This window comes from Ranitomeya variabilis, chromosome 6, assembly GCF_051348905.1.
Source record: "Ranitomeya variabilis isolate aRanVar5 chromosome 6, aRanVar5.hap1, whole genome shotgun sequence".
Taxonomy (NCBI): Eukaryota; Metazoa; Chordata; class Amphibia; order Anura; family Dendrobatidae; genus Ranitomeya; species Ranitomeya variabilis.
Genome location: NC_135237.1, coordinates 181756934 through 181774591, shown reverse-complemented (window position 1 = coordinate 181774591; position 17658 = coordinate 181756934). Strand labels below are relative to the sequence as shown.

The 17658-nt window shown below is 45.1% G+C and overlaps 2 protein-coding genes across 2 annotated transcripts in view; one reads left to right on the top strand and one right to left on the bottom strand.

Moving 5' to 3' along the window:
- Positions 1–17658, bottom strand: part of RP9 (RP9 pre-mRNA splicing factor) — a 206610-nt gene that overhangs the window by 38770 nt on the left and 150182 nt on the right. The gene's annotated exons all lie outside the window — the stretch shown is intronic.
- On the top strand, positions 6857–16606 carry LOC143782084 (uncharacterized). Its single transcript, XM_077269195.1, has 7 exons — positions 6857–7034; positions 7124–7198; positions 7306–7392; positions 7495–7711; positions 7805–7964; positions 8076–8227; positions 16539–16606. Exons 1-7 carry the CDS (start codon positions 6990–6992, stop codon positions 16604–16606), a joined length of 804 nt encoding a protein of 267 aa, XP_077125310.1. The 5' UTR covers positions 6857–6989.

Genomic DNA, 17658 nt, shown 5'->3' with positions numbered 1-17658 from the left:
CTGCCTAAACCACCGGCAGTAAGAGTCAGACCCCCGCTGTATGATTGCTGCAGGGTATCATCACAGATGGCCATACCTGGAGGCAGCCCTGTAGCCAGGCTCCGAGTCATGCCGCCTGTGGTTTGGGCAGCATGAATCAAGTGACAGGTCCCCTTAATGCAAATGTGGAAGCTGTTACCTGCAGTCCTGTGTAACACAACACATTGAGAACTATGATCACCGATTAGTAGATGTCCCTGCAGTCCTATGTAACACCACACAGAACACATTGAGAGCTATGATTGCTGACTAGATGTTCCCTGCAGTCCTATGTAACACCACACAGAACACATTGAGAATTGTGATAGCTGATTAGATGTTCCCTACAGTCCTATGTAACACCACACAGAACACATTGAGAATTGTGATAGCTGATTAGATGTTCCCTACAGTCCTATGTAACATCACACAGAACACATTGAACACTATGATCGCTGATTAGATGTTCCCTGCAGTCCTATGTAACAGCACACAGAACACATTGAGAATGGCGATAGCTGATTAGATGTTCCCTACAGTCCTATGTAACACCACACAGAACACATTGAGAACTATGATTGCTGAGTAGATGTTCCCTGCAGTCCTATGTAACACCACACAGAACACATTGAGAATTGTGATAGCTGATTAGCTGTTCCCTACAGTCCTATGTAAAACCACACAGAACACATTGAGAACTATGATCACTGATTAGATGTTCCCTGCAGTCCTATGTAACACCACACAGAACACATTGAGAACTATGATAACCGATTAGTAGATGTTCCCTGCAGTCCTATGTAACACCACACAGAACACATTGAGAACTATGATAACCGATTAGTAGATGTTCCCTGCAGTCCAATGTAACACCACACAGAAAACATTGAGAACTATGATAACCGATTAGTAGATGTTCCCTGCAGTCCCATGTAACACCACACAGAACACATTGAGAACTATGATCACCGATTAGTAGATGTTCCCTGCAGTCCTATGTAACACCACACAGAAAACATTGAGAACTATGATAACCGATTAGTAGATGTTCCCTGCAGTCCCATGTAACACCACACAGAACACATTGAGAACTATGATCGCCGATTAGTAGATGTTCCCTGCAGTCCTATGTAACACCACACGGAACACATTGAGAATTATGATCGCTGATTAGATGTTCCCTGCAGTCCTATGTAACACCACACAGAACACATTGAGAACTATGATAACCGATTAGTAGATGTTCCATGCAGTCCCATGTAACACCACACAGAACACATTGAGAACTATGATCGCTGATTAGATGTTCCCTGCAGTCCTATGTAACACCACACAAAACTCATTGAGAACTATGATCGCTGATTAGATGTTGCCTGCAGTCCTATGTAACACCACGCAGAACACATTGAAAACTATGATCGCTGATTAAATGTTGCCTGCAGTCCTATGTAACATCCGAGACAATGTATTGCTAATGATCTGTAATGTATGAATGCGCCATACTGATACTAAAGAAAACGTATGTAATCCTTCTGCTGCATCTGAGATAATTATGGCAGTATTTAGTCTTGACTACCTGGGTTATCACACACCTCTAGGAAGAAGCTCACGTGAAACGCGCCTCAGGGGAATCCCTTATATATTGATTTAGGCCCATAACTAAGCAAAAGAGCATGATAAAATGTCATGTGTGAGAGCTGTGCTTTCTTTTTCTGCTGTGCTGTAATAATTACATACGGCCATGCTGCATGATGTGTTTTTTATTGTACCACTTCATGGCCTTCATTTTTATTATGTATTGTCATTTGTGTATTAATAAAGTTTGTTACATTTTTGAAGTAGAGGTCTCAGTTTTTGGTAGGATTAAATTATGCTATTTTTCTGGAGATGCTACAAACAATAAAGTAACTTGTTGGCCATTTATCCGATATTTAAACAAACCTTAGTATAGAAAACCCAATCTTGCTGCTATATAAATCCTCATTCTGACGTCAGTTCTTACCACCAGTGTTTCATCAGTGATTTCTTTCTTATCTACTATATAATTGTCTAAGGGGTACTTCCGTCTGTCTGTCTGTCCCGGAAATCCCGCGTCGCAGAATTGGTCTTGCCAGCTGCCTGTCCTGGCTGCCGCGACCAATCTGTGACGGGCACAGTCCGATTAGTCCTTCCCTACTTCAGTAAGTGCCCGGCGCCCGTTCCATACTCCCGTCCAGTCACCGCTCACACAGGGTTAATGCCAGCGATATCAGACCGTGTTATGCCGCGGGTAAAGCACTCCGTTAACGCTGCTATTAAGCCTGTGTGTCCCCAACTTTTTACTATTGATGCTGCCTATGCAGCATCAATAGTAAAAAGATGTAATGTTAAAAATAATAAAAAAACAAAAAACCTGCTATTCTCACCTTCCGTAGTCCACAGAGGCACGCGCGGCTGCCGCCTGCTTCCGTTCCCAGAGATGCATTGTCAAATTACCCAGAAGACTTAGCGGTCTCGCAAGACCGCTAAGTCATCTGGGTAATTTCGCAATGCATCCTGGGAACGGAAGATGGCAGCAGCCGCGCGCGCATCGGCACAGCTTCGCTGGATCCCGGAGGGTGAGTATATAACTTTTTTATTTTAAATATTTTTTTAACGGATATGGTGCCCACACTGCTATATACTGCGTGGGCTGTGCTATATATTACGTGGCCAGTGTTATATACTGCGTGGGCTGTGCTATATATTACGTGGCCAGTGTTATATACTGTTTGGGCTGTGCTATATATTACGTGGCTAGTGTTAAAATTATATACTGTTTGGCCTGTCTTATATACTACGTCGCATGTGTTATATACTGTGTGGCTGCTATATACTGCGTGGGCTGTGTTATATAGTACGTGGGCATGGTTATATACTGCGTGGCCTGTGTTATATACTGCGTAGCCACAGTTATATACTGCGTGGCCTGTATTAACGCATCGGGTATTCTACAATATGTATGTATGTATATAGCAGCCACATAGTATATTCCACAGGCCAGGTAGTATTTGTCTGCTATATACTACATGGCCTGTGCTATATACTATGTGGCTGCTATATACATACATACATAGATATTCTAGAATACCCGATCCGTTAGAATCGTGCCACCATCTAGTGTAAAATATAAATGAATTACTAAGTATCTGCTCTCCACTGCAATGTTAATCATGGCTTGCTCATTGATGCCATCCGTGTGCTTACTGTGATCTTACAGACTTAGGCTACTTTCACACTAGCGTTAACTGCATTACGTTTCAAAACGTCTTTTTTCAGAAAAAACGCATCCAGCAAAACTTTTTGCTGGATGCGTTTTTTTCCCATAGACTTGTATTGGCGACGTATGGCGACGGATTGGCATACGTCGTGTACGTTTTACGACGGATGCGTCGAAATTTGGCGACACGTCGTCTCAAAAAAACGTAGATTGTAACGTTTTTTGTCTCCGCCTAAAAAACGTGTCGCGACGCATCCTGCGGCATACGTCGTTGGCTGCAATGGAAGCCTATGAGCGACGGATGCGTCGGGACACGTCGTACGACGCAATGCAGCGCTGCAATACGTTTTTTTTACACTGAGCATGCTCAGAAGAAGTATTTTGTTGCCAATTGGTCAGACACCCCCAAATCTATATAAACCTGGCCTGGGCCTTGAACCCCACATATGCCAGCAAGACACAGAGAAGCAAAGAAGCCTGCCAGCAAGAGCCAGCCTGCCACAAGACCCCAGCCAAGCACAAGACCCCAGCCAGCCTGTCACAAGACTGCAGCCAGCCTGCCACAAGACTCCAGCCATCCTGCCACAAGACTCCAGCCATCCTGCCACAAGACTCCAGCCACCATAGCCAGTGTGAGTATTGCAATTTTAGTGTGCATCTGTGTGCCTGTGCATTTCTGTGTGTATGAGGTACTACTGACTACAACAAGAGCTTAAAACCTGAAGAGAACCTGAGGCCTGCCATCGTCCTGCACCAGCCAGTGCCATGCTAGAGTCCAGATCCACCATGATGCCAGCCACTGTGAAGACCTGCTGCTTCAGCCAAAGGATTGTCAGCCTTTTGTATGTGTGTGTGTGTATGCGTCTTCTGATTGGTTTCACCTTTCTGCCTTTGTTGTACATATGTGTATTTGCATAAAGCTATGTGCGTGCATGTGTATGTGTGCATTTTTGGACGGCTGTGTGCTTTTGTACCATGTGCCTGCACCATATTATGCCTTTGCCAATTTTATGCCTGTTCATGTGGGAGGGTATGTGTCCATGTGCAGGATTGCATCAGGATGTGGTCAGGATTTTCCATCAGTATTTGTACGCCAAAACCAGGAGTGGGTGATAAAAGCAAAAGTGTGCCTGTTTTCGTATTATACTTTACCTAATTTTTACACTCCTGGTTTTGGCTTACAAATACTGATGGGAAATCCTGCCCAAATTCTGATGCGATCCTGAATGTGGACACATACCATGCATGTTTTTTGGGTACGTCTTGTTGATGGCATGTGCATTTGTCCATGCTGTATAATTGGTTATTTGCCTTTTTCTGATGTATTGACTGTATAGTGGTCTGTGCAGCATGTGGTTTAAATTTTTTTTTTTTTTTTTTTTTTTTTTTTTAAATCTGATGTGTTTTTTAAAAAAGTCTAGCGGTGTGCAGCTTGTGGTTTGAATGTGTGAGTGTGGGGTTTTTCTATTTAATAAAAGTGTTGAATTTTTTTTTATTACAGTTATAACCCTTTGCAGTTGAAGTACTTGTATTTAAAATAAAGAGCATGTCAGCTCCTTGTGATTTTTAAAAAAAAAAGTGCAAAAAAAAAATTATAATAAAATGTTTATTAAAAAAATGTCCGTAGTATTATTTCATAAAGGTAAATTTAAAACTGGTGTATGTACCAATGGTTACACATGCAATACAGGGTTGGTTGAGGGCTCATTTTTTTTAATAAAGGTTAACCTGTAAAGTATTTTTTTTTTTTTTTGGGGGGGGGAGAGGTTATTTATTTTAAATAAAATGTGTCAAATATATTTTTTCATGGTGTTAACATTAAAAAATTTTGTTTTTTGGGACATGGAAATGAATGGTATAACGTGCAACTTTTTGGGGGGGTTTTGGTGTTCACCTGTATGAACATTTCTGACATCATTTTAGTAGGGTGTTTATCATTGAACATTACCTAGTTCAGGGGGTGGTCTAACTATAGATCCATTATACATATAACAGATAAACCAGGACCGCAGCCGCTGCCCACCAGGACACAGCCGCTGCCCACCAGGACCACAGCTAAAGAGCTAGAAGTAAGTTTTGAAGACCCCAATCTGCTACTTCAATGTGTCGAGCAGATTGCAAGTGTGTCTTTAACTTACAGAACCACCAGGACACAGCCGCTGCCCACCAGGACACAGCCGCTGCCCACCAGGACACAGCCACTGCCCACCAGGACACAGCCGCTGCCCACCAGGACCACAGCTAAAGAGCTAGAAGTAAGTTTTGAAGACCCCAATCTGCTACTTCAATGTGTCGAGCAGATTGCAAGTGTGTCTTTAACTTACAGAACCACCAGGACACAGCCGCTGCCCACCAGGACACAGCCGCTGCCCACCAGGACACAGCCACTGCCCACCAGGACACAGCCGCTGCCCACCAGGACCACAGCTAAAGAGCTAGAAGTAAGTTTTGAAGACCCCAATCTGCTACTTCAATGTGTCGAGCAGATTGCAAGTGTGTCTTTAACTTACAGAACCACCAGGACACAGCCGCTGCCCACCAGGACACAGCCGCTGCCCACCAGGACACAGCCACTGCCCACCAGGACACAGCCGCTGCCCACCAGGACCACAGCTAAAGAGCTAGAAGTAAGTTTTGAAGACCCCAATCTGCTACTTCAATGTGTCGAGCAGATTGCAAGTGTGTCTTTAACTTACAGAACCACCAGGACACAGCCGCTGCCCACCAGGACACAGCCGCTGCCCACCAGGACACAGCCACTGCCCACCAGGACACAGCCGCTGCCCACCAGGACCACAGCTAAAGAGCTAGAAGTAAGTTTTGAAGACCCCAATCTGCTACTTCAATGTGTCGAGCAGATTGCAAGTGTGTCTTTAACTTACAGAACCACCAGGACACAGCCGCTGCCCACCAGGACACAGCCGCTGCCCACCAGGACACAGCCGCTGCCCACCAGGACACAGCCGCTGCCCACCAGGACCACAGCTAAAGAGCTAGAAGTAAGTTTTGAAGACCCCAATCTGCTACTTCAATGTGTCGAGCAGATTGCAAGTGTGTCTTTAACTTACAGAACCACCAGGACACAGCCGCTGCCCACCAGGACACAGCCGCTGCCCACCAGGACACAGCCACTGCCCACCAGGACACAGCCGCTGCCCACCAGGACCACAGCTAAAGAGCTAGAAGTAAGTTTTGAAGACCCCAATCTGCTACTTCAATGTGTCGAGCAGATTGCAAGTGTGTCTTTAACTTACAGAACCACCAGGACACAGCCGCTGCCCACCAGGACACAGCCGCTGCCCACCAGGACACAGCCACTGCCCACCAGGACACAGCCACTGCCCACCAGGACCACAGCTAAAGAGCTAGAAGTAAGTTTTGAAGACCCCAATCTGCTACTTCAATGTGTCGAGCAGATTGCAAGTGTGTCTTTAACTTACAGAACCACCAGGACACAGCCGCTGCCCACCAGGACACAGCCGCTGCCCACCAGGACACAGCCACTGCCCACCAGGACACAGCCGCTGCCCACCAGGACCACAGCTAAAGAGCTAGAAGTAAGTTTTGAAGACCCCAATCTGCTACTTCAATGTGTCGAGCAGATTGCAAGTGTGTCTTTAACTTACAGAACCACCAGGACACAGCCGCTGCCCACCAGGACACAGCCGCTGCCCACCAGGACACAGCCGCTGCCCACCAGGACACAGCCGCTGCCCACCAGGACCACAAAACGATGTCCTCTTCTGACAGCCCTCCTCCACAGCAACAGCGTGTATCGGTAAGTTAACACAAAATTTTTTTTTTTTTTTAAATTTCTTTAAATTAAATTTTTATGGATAACTACATGCATACATTATGTTTCAACAGGAAGCTGAATCAGATGAGGAGCTGTCAGAAGGGGGCGAGACGGGTGGAGAGATGCAAGTGGAGGAGGAACCAAGTGTAAGTAGTGGTGAAACAGTTGCTTCGCACATCACACTGCACCATACACAAAACAGATTACTAAACACCTGCCTACCTTAACTGAGAATTTGTTTCCTTCATTTCAGGCTGCTGCTGCTGCTCCTGCTGCTGCCGCTGAAGGCTCTCCCAGACAGTCCCAGAGTCGGCGGACTCGTCGCCACGGTCGGCCATCAGTGAGTTTTTTTTTTGGGGGGGAGGGGGATTCTATTGGTACTTTAGTATTTCAGTGTACTAATTTGTTTGTTTTCCTTTTTTTTTTTTTTTTTTTGACACAGGCTTCACAGCGTGCTCCCGCAGAAGAGGAGGATGATGATGATGATGACATTGATGTAGACTGTCTCATCGAGGAGGTTCGTGAGCGGGAGCCGCTGTGGAACATGGCTGACCGCAGGCATGCAGATACCGGTGTCACCCGTCGGCTCTGGGACGAAGTGTGTCGCACCCTGTTTCCAAGGCGGGAGAGCCTTCATCCTCAGCAGCAGAGCAAACTAGGTAAGTATTCACTTTCCAGTGATGTTTTGAGCTGACTGTAATGTATTGCATTTACCAATTTTTTGTTTTTTCTTTTGATTCTTGTCTTCACAGTTGGAAAGGTTAGGAAGCGGTGGCGGTCACTGAGGGATCGCTTTAAGAGGGAATTCAATGATGAGATGAAGGCCCCGAGTGGCTCTGCAGGAAGGAAGAGGAGCAGATATAAATATGGCCAGGCCCTCTCCTTCCTGAGGCGAACCATGCTAAGCAGAGTGTAAGTATTCTACAGCCCAATTATAACCATGTTAACCTGTCTACTTAGTTTGCTTTCAGTCAGGGCTTTTTCATTCCAATGTATTAATTTCTTTTGTTTTTTCTTTCACAGCACCTTCTCCAGCCACCGGGCGCCTGCATCTTCCTCTGCGCCCTCTGAAGCGATCCCTCCTGAGTCCGCCACTGAGGGCCACGTCGGTAGGCCCCACACCTCTGTCCTCTCCTCTGACCCCTCTGTCCCCTCCACTTCATCCGCCCCAAGCAGTGGAGCATTATTGCAGGCTTCATTGCTCGCATCTGATGCTGAACAGTTAGCGTTCCCTTTACCCCACCCCTCTGATCCTGCCACCTCGACACCACCATTAGGTTCGTGGCGGCAGCGCCAGAGGGGTCAGGAAAGGAGCTATGCTCCTGAGTTCTTACACCTGAATGCATCCTTCCAAGGCTCTTTCAAAATTTTGGGAGAGCAAGTGACTGCTGGTTTCAACATGGTGCAATCACGCATCAGTGAAACAAGCCAGGAAACCAGCAGTCGCTTGGATAGGCTGCATTCAGCTGTAAGTCCCGATCCGGCCAACCTTTTTTTCCAATCCATGCTCATGAGCATGGAGAAGCTTTCTTTTGAGCAACAGATGCGGGTAATGAATACCTGCCATAATGCTGCACTGCAGGCCATTAATGAATCGACCCACACACCTCACCACACCTCCACTCCAATTCCACACCAGGCCCCATTTCCACACCATACCCCCCATTACCAAACCCAGCCCCAATACCCACACCAGCAGCATTACCAAACCCAGCTCCAATCCCCACACCAGCACCATTACCAAACCCCACGCCACTCCCACTACCCTACCCAGTCACAATACCCGACCCAGTCCCCACAACAATCCCGGCCCCTAGACCAAATTACTTCCCCAATGTTTTCCTTACTGAACTTTTCTCTTCCACCTACCCCAACACCACCCCCCTCTGGTCAGCCTCTTGGTTTAACCCCCACTTCCACTGCACCCCAAACAAGTAGGGTTTCCCCACCTATCGACGTGGTCCAACCTTCCGGCACATCCTCCTCTCATATCTCCACCCAACACTTTGAAAATTTGTAAAGTGTGTAAATAAGATTCTAAAAAATGTTCTAATTTTTCTATAAAAATGTTGGAAAATATATATATATTTTTTTTGCAAAACAAAAAAAAAAAAAAAAAAAAAGAGTTAAAATAAAATTCGGATTACAATTCTACTCTTTGTGTGTGTGTGGATTTATTAAGGTAATATAATAAAAAAAGGTTTAATAAAAACAAACACCAGACATGTAAAGGGTATAACATAATGGTTTTACTAGCAAGAAAACCACGCTTTTGGGCCTTTTTTTGGGGGGGGGGGGCAGAAACACTTTTTTTACATAACCAAAACACATGGGAAACAGGTTACACATGGGAAACAGGTTACACAATCATGTCTTGCCACGGGATCCGCCCGACAGGTGAGACAAAATAATCGGCAAACTGGTCCCTCATCCTTGTAACTGAACTTGTAGAGCGAACCGAGCTGCTGCGGTAGTCCCACAAGGTGGTCTCCAACTCTTCATCATCCAAAGAAACGGGCTCCTTTGACAGGACAAAGTTGTGGAGCACCACACAGGCTTTAACTACCTCGTCTATAGTTGTTGTTTTCAGCTTGATAGCCGTCAGCAGAACTCGCCACTTCGCCGTCAATATGCCAAAGGAACACTCCACTACTCTTCGTGCTCTAGTAAGCCGGTAATTAAAGACCCGCTTGGTATGGTTTAAGTTCCGGCTACTGTACGGTTTCAGTAGGTGCAGCGACAGTTGAAAGGCTTCATCACCTACAAAGACATATTCCAGGGCTGGGTCATTTGTTCCTGGCAGTGGTCTGGCTGGCGGGAAATCGTAGCTCTCTCCATAAAGGCAACGACCCATCGGAGAGTTTTTAAACACTTGCGAATCATTGGACCGTCCATACGCTCCAATGTCCACGGCAAGGAACCTGCAGTTGGCGTCTGCAATAGCCATAAGGACGATGGAGAAATACTTCTTATAATTATAATACTCCGATCCTGTTCCTGCCGGTTTCGCAATCCTTATGTGTTTCCCGTCAACTGCACCCACACAATTAGGGAAATTGTAAATTTGCTGAAACTCTTCAGCACTTCGCAACCAGATTTCCGTGGATGGTTGGGGGATATACTCTGGTTGCAAAGTGGTCCAAACAGCCCGACATGTGTCCTTCACTATTCCAGAGATAGTTGAAATGCCCAGCCTGAACTGATAATGGAGCGAAGTCATAGATTCACCCGTAGCTAGGAAACTTTATAAAAAAAAAAAAAAAAAAAATGTTAAAAATTGTTTGTCTGTGCAATTTTTTATAATATGGCACTGTTAATTTTTTTTAAAATGACAGGAGACCCAATAAAACCAGCATGAATCCGGTGTAAAAAAACAGTGGAATGTCCGCCAAGAAAACCCAAATTACATGCTGCAGAAAATAGTGCGCAATATGTCAGCGCAGTATTGTCTGCAGCATGTAATATAACATTCAAAATGACCAATGACAGGAAAAAAGCAGTTGCATGTCATCAAACCCAAAAAACCCCAAAAAAAAAAAACTGCAGAAAATGCAACGCAATATTTCAGCGCAGTATTTTCTGCAGTCTGTTATCTAACATTCAATATGAGCAATGACATTTAAATAAAGCAGTTGAATGTCCGCCAAGAAAACCCAAATTACATGCTGCAGAAAATAGTGCGCAATATGTCAGCGCAGTATTGTCTGCAGCATGTAATATAACATTCAAAATGACCAATGACAGGAAAAAAGCAGTTGCATGTCATCAAACCCAAAAAACCCAAAAAAAAAAAAACTGCAGAAAATGCAACGCAATATTTCAGCGCAGTATTTTCTGCAGTCTGTTATCTAACATTCAATATGAGCAATGACATTTAAATAAAGCAGTTGAATGTCCGCCAAGAAAACACAAACTACATGCTGCAGAAAATAGTGCGCAATATGTCAGCGCAGTATTGTCTGCAGCATGTAATATAACATTCAAAATGACCAATGACAGGAAAAAAGCAGTTGCATGTCATCAAACCCAAAAAAACCCAAAAAAAAAAAAACTGCAGAAAATGCAACGCAATATTTCAGCACAGTATTTTCTGCAGTCTGTTAACATTCAATATCAGCAATGACATTTAAATAAAGCAGTTGAATGTCCGCCAAGAAAACCAAAACTACATGCTGCAGAAAATAGTGCGCAATATGCCAGCGCAGTATTTTCTGCAGCATGTAATATAACATTCAATATCAGCAATGAAATAAAAAAAAGAGGCTTACCGCAGGGTCACCATCAGCCGCTCCGCCGGTGTGATGGCAAGCCTCATCCTTGTATCCTGTCTTCGGATGACATCCTCCAGTTTTGCAAGCAAAAAATCAAAATGTTCAATCCTCATCCGCACGTAGTTGTGGAATTTGTGTGGATTGTGCCGCAACTCCAGGTACAGAGTGGACTGGACACCCCGGGTCATCCGTAGTTGATTAATCGGATGAATCCACATTCGTCTTCGTCTCCGTTGCTGCAGAAGCATCCTACGCCTTTCCGCTGCCGCCTCCTTCTCCCGCACTATGATATCCAGGCGATTTGTCTCAAAGATAACGTCGGTAACCAAACTAGCAATCCTCCCAAGAACACCTTCCATCGCTGCCACAAAACTAAAACCCACAAAGATGGGCTGTAAATACAGTACTATATAGTTTTTCAAATTTTCCAGTAGCCAATCAAATTTTGGGAGCCTCCCCTTTTAAAAACGGATCCGTCGGAAAAACGGATACAACGGATGGTAAAACGGATACAACGTATGCAACGCATCCAGTATTTTCGACGGAAACGTTTAGCGGATTTGCGACGGATCCGTCGAAATGCTGGATGCGTGGCATACGTTTGTCACCGTTTTTCAATTTTTTGACGCATCCGTTTTTTCGGCAAAAAAACGGATTTGCGACGTAATGCAGTAAACGCTAGTGTGAAACTAGCCTTAGGCCGGCGTCACACTAGCAGTATTTGGTCAGTATTTTACATCAGTATTTGTAAGCCAATTTGCTAGTGTGATAAAGGCATCCAATGTTCTCACGTACGAGAAAAGTGGACCCATTATTTTGATCAGAGTTTAATCAGAATGTATGTGAAGAAAAAAGTTTCTCTACCTTCTCCTTTCTGACAGTCCATGAAAATCGGACGGCCAAGTGCAATCATATAGGCTTAGACTTGCATCGGCAATTTGAATCCGACTCTCAAATCAAAATCGGAGATGCCCCTGTGATTTTTCACAGACTGAAAAATCACAGACATGTGGATGGCCCCATAGACTATCACAGCATACCTCCCAACTTTTGAAGATAGGAAAGAGGGACAAAGTTTAGGCCACGCCTCTGACCACACCCATTCATAATTAGTCACACCCATATCCACGTCCCAACCACACCCATTTATCACTGCTGATCACATTGTTTTATATACAATAATTATAAACAAAAAAAAATATGGCCACACAGTGCTCCATACGGTATAATGACCCCACATGATGCTCCATACTGTAAAATGGCCACACACAGTGCTCCATACTGTATTATGGCCACACACAGTGCTCCATACTGTATAATGGCCACACAGTACTCCATACTGTATAATGGCCACACATGATGCTCAATACTGTATAATGGCCACACATGATGCTCCATAGTGTATAATGTCTGCACATGATGCTCAATACGGTATAATGGCCACACATGATGCTCCATAGTGTATAATGGCCACACATGATGCTCCATACTGTATAATGGCGACACATGATGCTCCTTACTGTATAATGGCCACACATGATGCTCAATACTGTATAATGGCCACACATGATGCTGCATAGTGTATAATGGCCACACATGATGCTCCATACTGTAAAATGGCCACACACAGTGCTCCATACTGTATAATGGCCACACACAGTGCTCCATACTGTATAATGGCCACACAGTACTCCATACTGTATAATGGCCACACATGATGCTCAATACTGTATAATGGCCACACATGATGATCCATAGTGTATAATGGCCACACATGATGCTCCATACTGTATAATGGCGACACATGATGCTCCATACTGTATAATGGCCACACATGATGCTCAATACTGTATAATTGCCACACATGATGCTGCATAGTGTATAATGGCCACACATGATGCTCCATACTGTAAAATGGCCACACACAGTGCTCCATACTGTATAATGGCCACACACAGTGCTCCATACTGTATAATGGCCACACACAGTGCTCCATACTGTATAATGGTCACACATAGTGCTCCATATTGTATAACGGCCACACACAGTTCTCCATACTGTATAATGATCCCACATGATGCTCAATACTGTATAATGGCCACACATGATGCTCCATACTGTATAATGACCACACATGATGCTCCATACTGTATAATGGCCATTGGCCACACATGATGCTCCATACTGTATAACGACCACACATGATGCTCAATACTGTATAATGGCCACACAGTTCTCCATACTGTATAATGATCCCCCTCACTCCTGTATGCATGGCTCACATTTCCTCCCCCCCCCGTATGCATGGCTCATCTCCCTTCCATCCCATATACATGGCTCATATCCCCCTCTCCTGTATGAATGGCTCATATTCCCCCTCCTGTATGCATGGCTCATATTCCCCCCCCCGTATGCATGGCTCATATTCCCCCCCCCCAAATGCATGGCTCATATTCCCCCTCCTGTATGCATGGCTCATATCCCCCCCCCCGTATGCATGGCTCATATTCCCCCACGAATGCATGGCTCATATTCTCCCCCCTGTATGCATGGCTCATATTCCCCCTCCTGTATGCATGGCTCATATTCCCCCCTGAATGCATGGCTCATATTCCCCCCTGAATCATGCATGGCTTACCTCTCCACCCCCTCCTGCTCCCATCTTGCATGGCGCGCCGGCTTATGTCCTCCTTCGTCCCCCGTCCCTCATACTCACTTGTCCCTCATACTCACCTGTCTCACATCGCGTGGCCACGCCGACATCCCCCTCGCTCTGTCCTGACTCCCGGCGCAGCACCTTCTTCCTGCATGAGCAGTCACATACCGCTCATTAAGGTCATGAATATGCGCATATTCATGACCTTAATGAGCTGTACCACATGACCGCTCATTCAGGACGAGCTGTGTACGCCGAGACCAGGCATCGCTGGAGCAAGGTGAGGTGAGTATCGTCTTCAAGCAGGGAGGGCGGGGGGTGGGATCAGAGCGTCCCGTGCTGGACAGCGGGGCGAAGCAACAAAACCGGGACAGTCCCGCACAATGAGGGACGGTTGGGAGCTATTCACAGGAAAACCACATATAGCGCTTGTACACGAATATCAGACATCACCTTAGGCCTCATTCAGACATCCATGTGCATTTTATATCCATTTTATTCACAGATAGAACATGTACATATTATAACCAAGGGTGTTATTCACATGTCCATGTATTTTCAGAGACTGTGTGTTGGTGCAAAACTCACAGAGACATGTCCATTTTTTTTCTCTGGTATCACAGATGAAGAGTGCCAATACAAGTCTATGGGTGCGGGAAAAACAAGTACAGGACATGGATGGCGTCAGTCTGCAGTCCGTATTTAACATTGCATGGAGACACTTTGTAATTTATTTATCCATCCATGAAAATCACTGATAAAACACTGATGGTAAATACCGACACAGGGACCGTGCACTGATGACACACTGATGGTAAAAACAGACACATGGACCATACACTGATGGTAAAAAAGGACACACAGAATCTACACTGATGGTAAAAATGGACACATGGACTGTATACTGATGACACACTTTTGGTAAAAATGGACACACAGACCATACATTTCTGTTAAACATGGATACGAGGGCCGTACACTGATGGTAAAAATGGACACATGGACTGTATACTGATGACACACTTTTGGTAAAAATGGACACACAGACCATACATTTCTGTTAAACATGGATACAAGGGCCGTACACTGATGACACACAGATGGTAAAAACGAACACAAGGTCCGTACAATGATGACACACTGATGGTAAAAACGGACACAAGGACCATACACTGATGACACACTGATGGTAAAAATGGACACAAGGACCGTACACTGATGGCACACTGATGGTAAAAATGGACACACGGACCGTACATTGATGACACACTGATGGTAAAAATGGACACAAGGACCGTACACTGATGACACACTGATGGTAAAAACGGACACACGGACCGTACACTGATGACACACTGATGGTAAAAATGGACACAAGGACCGTACACTGACACACTGATGTTAGAAACGGACACATGGACCGTACACTGATGACACACGGATGGTAAAAACGAACACAAGGACCGTACACTGATGACACACTGATGGTAAAAACGGACACAAGGACCGTACACTGATGACACACAAATGATAAAAATGGACACAACGACCGTACACTGATGACACACGGATGGTAAAAACGAACACAAGGACCGTACACTGATGACACACGGATGATAAAAACGAACACAAGGACCGTACACTGATGACACACGGATGATAAAAATGGACACAAGGACCGTACACTGATGACACACGGATGGTAAAAACGAACACAAGGACCGTACACTGATGACACACGGATGATAAAAATGGACACAAGGACCGTACACTGATGACACACTGATGGTAAATGCAGAAACACAGACCGTACACTGATGGTAAAAATGGACACACGGACTGTACACTGAGACACTGATGGTAAAAAAAACATACACGCAAACCTTTCACTGATGGTAACAACGGACACACAAACCATACAATTCTGGTAAAAACGGACACATGGACAGTACACTGATGACACACTGACGGTAAAAACAGATGTGAAGGATGGCACCACAGAGCTCATGCAGAATCCCACCATATGTGAAGAACCCGCACCCCGCCTGATGTCATTATTACATTTGAGGTGTGCTGTTCCGTGTAAGTTATGCTATTCAGTTTCCATGTGTATTTTCATGCTACGTATGTTTTTACATTTCTGCTCTGCTGCCACCCAATGGCCTTTTTCTATATGGCAGCTTGTTATTCATTAATTTTTGTGGGCATGTCTTCCACTTCCAGTTCAGGGATCAAGTCTTCTCTTCCTCTGGCAGCCATTTCATTTTTAGTTTACATGCTGTTGTGAGAGGACACGCCTGAACCGGGCTTAGGAAGACATCAGTCTTTCGACCTCTTGTTGCTCACTTGCTGTCACTAATACACTTGCTGTACCTGATTCAACTCTGGAGAAGTTACTGTATACCATCCTACGCTGTATGTCCAGATTTCCAAATAAACAAGTCTGGATTGCACAATCCCTGGTGTGCATCATCTCTCTGGACGCTGAACAGCATTGGTCCTGTCTGCCTCACAGCGAGGAAAACTAAAGGTATCAATCTCTCTCACAACCCTTAATAGTCAACCACTCCTCCATTCGCCTCATGTGGGGACAAAACAGTCGAAAGACTGCCTTGAAGCCCGTCTAGAATCATCCTTATATCCCTATCCATGTGCCCACGCTCTGCCTGCTCACATACTACAGCCCTGCTCTGCTAAGAAATCTCCTGCAGCATCACCTCAGACCGCATTGTGCATAAAGACTCTCTGTGTATTATACCACATCGCTGCAGATTGTCAAATTGCAGAACCCCACAAATCTCCAAAAACACCTTGGGAATCTTATAAGGGGGTCGCAACTAAGCTGCACCATGATTTCCAGCCATCAATTCAAAAGTTCAGTTTCTTAAAGAGACAGCGCACCTTAAATCAAAATGGCCGAAAAAGACCTTACGCAGTTCCCCAATGCTGAAACAGAGCAAATACAACCCGATACTGTCCATTGTGAAGATAGGGAAGCAGAGCCCACTTCTGCAAACCCAGATGCACTCCCAGTACACTCCCTCAAGCCAACATTAAAGGTCCTCGAGAATCACCGTTCCACAAGGGATGAGTTCAATGACAACCTGGATGACCTATGGGAACGAGTTGCCTCCCTCATGTCAAGCGTCCAACGCCACAAAGATGATGCAGCGAGTTTACAGGAAACTATAAGACAGCTAGACACGGCCCACGGCAGATACAAGAGACTGTCCGCAAAGTATTCTGCCTTCCTAAAAGACTCTAAAATTTACGAAGCCCTATCAGAGTTAAGCAAGGCAGATTCCACAGACAGAGAAAGGGCCGCCGCCGTGCAAGACGCCAAAGATAAAGCAGAGCTTCATATCGCCCATCTGCAAGAAACTAGATCACACAGGTCAGCCTAGCCTAAACACTCTGTTCGGTCATACAAATCATCCTGCTCAAGAACTTCAGCCCTCAGAGACAGAATTCTAGAGGCCCATTTAAACGCAGAGCGGTCTAAGCTAAGACGTTCCTATACAGAAAAGAAAGCAGAAGCAGAGGCTCGAGCAAAGATTCTTCAAACAGAAGCAGAGGCTAAAGCAATGATTCTTCAAACAGAAATGGAGGAAGAAATCGCATTAGCCGAAGTAAAAATACTCGAGCAAGCATTAAAGCATAGCCTCGACCCGATTTGCCT

Excerpts from the sequence above, each read along its gene's own strand:
- LOC143782084 (XM_077269195.1), top strand. The coding sequence starts at position 6,990 with ATGTCCTCTTCTGACAGCCCTCCTCCACAGCAACAGCGTGTATCG. Across the intron at positions 7,199-7,305 it reads AAGTGGAGGAGGAACCAAGT|GCTGCTGCTGCTGCTCCTGC; the intron begins GTAAGTAGTGGT and ends CCTTCATTTCAG. Across the intron at positions 7,712-7,804 it reads TCAGCAGCAGAGCAAACTAG|TTGGAAAGGTTAGGAAGCGG; the intron begins GTAAGTATTCAC and ends TTGTCTTCACAG.